The sequence below is a fragment of the Aplysia californica genome, unplaced genomic scaffold (assembly GCF_000002075.1).
Source record: "Aplysia californica isolate F4 #8 unplaced genomic scaffold, AplCal3.0 scaffold01169, whole genome shotgun sequence".
In the NCBI taxonomy this organism is placed as follows: Eukaryota; Metazoa; Mollusca; class Gastropoda; order Aplysiida; family Aplysiidae; genus Aplysia; species Aplysia californica.
In genome coordinates this window covers 155,302-159,020 of record NW_004798439.1, presented here as the reverse complement: position 1 = coordinate 159,020, position 3,719 = coordinate 155,302, and the positions used below count along the sequence as shown (strand labels likewise).

Sequence of the window (3,719 nt, the reverse complement as noted above, 5' to 3'; positions counted from 1 at the left end):
AGAATGAAACAAAAAGAAAGAAAAAGGAGGGGAAAAGAGAAACGAAAGAGAATAGAGAACGAATGAGATTTAGGTTTGTTTTAAGATAAGATAAGATACATCTTTATAGTCAAGCTCCTGGCACATTGGTTTGGTGTTTCACCACGTACACACGCACACATACGCACACACGCACAGTCACATACACCCACATACACACACACACACACACACACACACATACACACACACATACTAACACAAACATGCACATACACACAGGCTTACAGTCACATGCATAATTTAAATGAACAGTTATATAAACAATAATAATGTTAAGCTAGATACATACTCAGAATTCTGATTGTAACTCAATGTTATTCTGATGCATGCTCTAAGGTCATATGAATACTTGTAACAAGGTGGTTAAGAAGAAGAATTTTAATGGATGATGGTAAAAATGATCTTCTGTATCTTTCTTTGTTACAGATAAAATAAAAAAGCTTGGTCTTTTACTTCTGACTGATATTTTTATGTGAAGGAACAAGGGATGTTTATTGTCCAAAAAGATCGAATTTTTTTTTTCATGCAAACTGTAATGCACGATTCTTCCAAGTAGGGGAATGTAGATTTTGAAATTTTGCATGCATTCGTATTAGTCGATTCAATTGTTCTTTATCTTGTTGTCTTGTGTTCCCGGCCCATGCTGTTATACAGAAATTGTTCATACTTTCTATGGCTGAATGATAGACTATGGGCATCGATGTTTTATTGACTTTAAAATAACGAGCTTCCTTTAAAAAAAAGTCTTTTGTTCACTTTTTTTATGCAGGAGTGTAAGGGTGGACACGCCAGTTGAGTTTGTCGTCTATTTTAACACAATCAAATGCTTACTATCTGAAACTTGGTGGACGTTTTCATTTTTAATTTCGAGTGGCTGAAGGGGCAGTTTTTTTCTGATGTCAACAACAGGTTTTGGGGGGTTTTTCTCACTTAAAAAACCGCTTATGATTTTCACAACATCCAGAAACGTTTAGTACAAAATTCCGGTAAGCAGTTTCGGTATGGTCAGCCTGAATGAGCCCAATTTTCATTTGACTTATACTGGTTCTTACCCCCCCCCCCCACCCCCTTTCTAGAAAGCTGGTCTGTCTTTCGTGAGTGATGTGGACATGAGGGAGTATAGATCTCTACCCCGTGAGTATTATGGCACAATATCGATGGCGTTATGATCCAACAGCATAACTGGTTTACTTTACTGTAGTAGGAGTTTTACGGCGCTCGCAAGTGTATAAGGTAATATCAGCACGTGAAACACACAAGTTAGTTGCATTCACAACAGTTCACAGGACAGCTTGGTTTTCTCAATGATCAGATTAAACCGTTAAACATTTAATGGTAAAAATCTCACTTGAATGTTAAGGTATTTCTAAATAGGCAAAGAAAAACCAGAAGATATACTTTCTAATGGAAATAATCAGAGAAGGCCCAAAAGTTAGCTCACAATACTTTATTTTATTTTATTTTTAAATGTAAGTGTTTTACACCCCCATCAACACAATTTCGATCGTTTGGAGGCGGACTTCTAATCCTGCCTGTGAGGGATTACCCGGGATAAGGGGAATAGGACCTCTCAGCAGAAAGACCGAGATATTCGATAAACATTTCTCCCTCATGGGAAACTGAAGTCGGATCCCCAGCGTACTTTTATACTAGCAATTATACATGCTTCATCATAGTGCAAGATCGACCTTGGCAATCCTGCTTGGTGTTGAAAAAGTATACACACAACAGCATGCTCTAGTAATAACAAGTATAGTTGACACTGCAGTTATTGGATAAAATGTGACAATTTATTATGTAAAAAAGATAAGTTCCTCTTACTGCCTTTCCTTTCTTTTTAAGATCTCTTCTCTGATGGGAACACACACATGCAAACTCACTTTTACTTTCGAACAACAACACCCTCTTTCGCACAACCATATGTATGAACTTGATGATGACCTAAATTAGAAAACAATAAACCAAAAACAACCACAAACAACACATTTTTATATCAAATTTCCAAGCATGGAAATCAAATAGAATAACAGTTTTAATTCCTGTAAATGTCAGTATTAGTATTTTCACAATGTAAAAGTCACAAAGCAGATAGATTTGAGACATGTCAGCGTCTGGCTATTAAAACATACAAGTGGGTTTAGAAGTCTTTTAAAAAATGTTTTGTGAAACATTACAGTTGGTTTGTTTGGCTTTTTTGAGCATGTTTAACGCCGCTCCGTCAAGGAGTTACTTAGGAGAACACATAAAGCCCTATCTTTTCTTGTTTTGGTGCCTGTGTCCAGATTTAATGCCGGTAAATTAAGTGTTACTCTTCAAAGACAAAAACCCAGCAACAGCAACAACAACAACAACAACAACAACAAAAACAAAAACAACAACAACAGCAACAAAAACAACAACAAAAAACGACAACAACCAGGAAGCAGAAAAACTGTTTAGAAATAGAAAATAATGATGATGATGATGATGATGATGATGATGATGATGATGATGATGATGATGAGGATGATGATGATGATGAAGCTGTATGTGTGTGTGTGTGTGTGTGTGTGTGTGTGTGTGTGTGTGTGTGCATGTATGTGTGCGTGTGCGTGTGTGTGTGTGCATGTGCGTGTGTGTGTGTGTTTATGTGCGCGCGCGTGCGTGAGTGTTCGTGAGTGTTATATTTAGGTATCATTTTGGAAATGGCAATAAGCAAAGTGATTTTTTCGCAGAAACATCCGCGAAACAACTTCCAACTACTAGTAGAGAAGCTAAAAAGAAAAAGGTCATTTTTGGGGGTTAAAATTCTTGAACAGTGTGCCGACGATGTGTAACCCGTCAAACGTGCCGACATTCCACAGTGGAGGACTACGGTTACGACGACTGTTATCCGTCTCCCCCACCCGGGACCTCGGGTCCCGCTCCCCCTCCGGGTGTATCAGAGCCTGGCCTTCCACCCCTCGAACCCACAGTCCCAGAAGACGATGACCTACATATCCGGACTTACTTTCCAGAAGTCTGGTTATGGACCACGGCTACAGCAGGGTTAGAAAGAACGTTCTTTTAGCGCCCTTAGAACCTCGGGGTTCTACGGTTCTAACTCCACGACTTTTTGCGAGAACTGTGTTTACACACTACACATTACTGATACAGATGTCCTGCACTGCACACTATATCCAAAGCTTGAGACAATCTGACCTGTATTTAGCTCAGTTTAACGCTTAACAGTTACGGTGTACAACACATTATCTGCATTAATATATGAATCTTTGAATCCTATTTTCTCAAAACTATGCGTCTTGGAGTTAGAATTAAGTCTTCCTTCTAAGGGCGTAATTTATCATGGACCTCAACTGCTTGATCAGATTTAATCGCATCGGGTCGAATGGGGTCGGATAATTGCGCAGACCAGTGCACATTGTATTACTAGAAGTCTTTCTCTTCGCCATCGTGAATTTGACCTGAAATACTGTAAGGGCTTATCTCATTCCATGCGCAAACAAATATTGACAATAACAGATTTTAAAAAAAAATGACCCAGCATTGTCATGTAGCACGAACCGGCCTCCTCATTGGTTGTTGTCCACAAGTTTCATCAAATGAACCCCACTATAACCTAGAAGTTAAAACACGGATAATGTTGTAAGATTTCAGGAAAATGTAACAAGACTGCTACTTTGCCCCCCCCCCCCCTT

At 38.8% G+C, this 3,719-nt stretch overlaps 1 protein-coding gene across 1 annotated transcript in view; it reads left to right on the top strand.

Moving 5' to 3' along the window:
• The window catches only part of LOC101861335 (CD109 antigen), a gene marked incomplete at its 5' end in the record, with an annotated part of 40,801 nt that overhangs the window by 11,914 nt on the left and 25,168 nt on the right, over nucleotides 1-3,719 (top strand). The window contains 1 exon segment of the mRNA XM_013090187.1: nucleotides 1,119-1,176. Within this exon segment, the coding sequence (XP_012945641.1) occupies nucleotides 1,119-1,176 (58 nt within the window).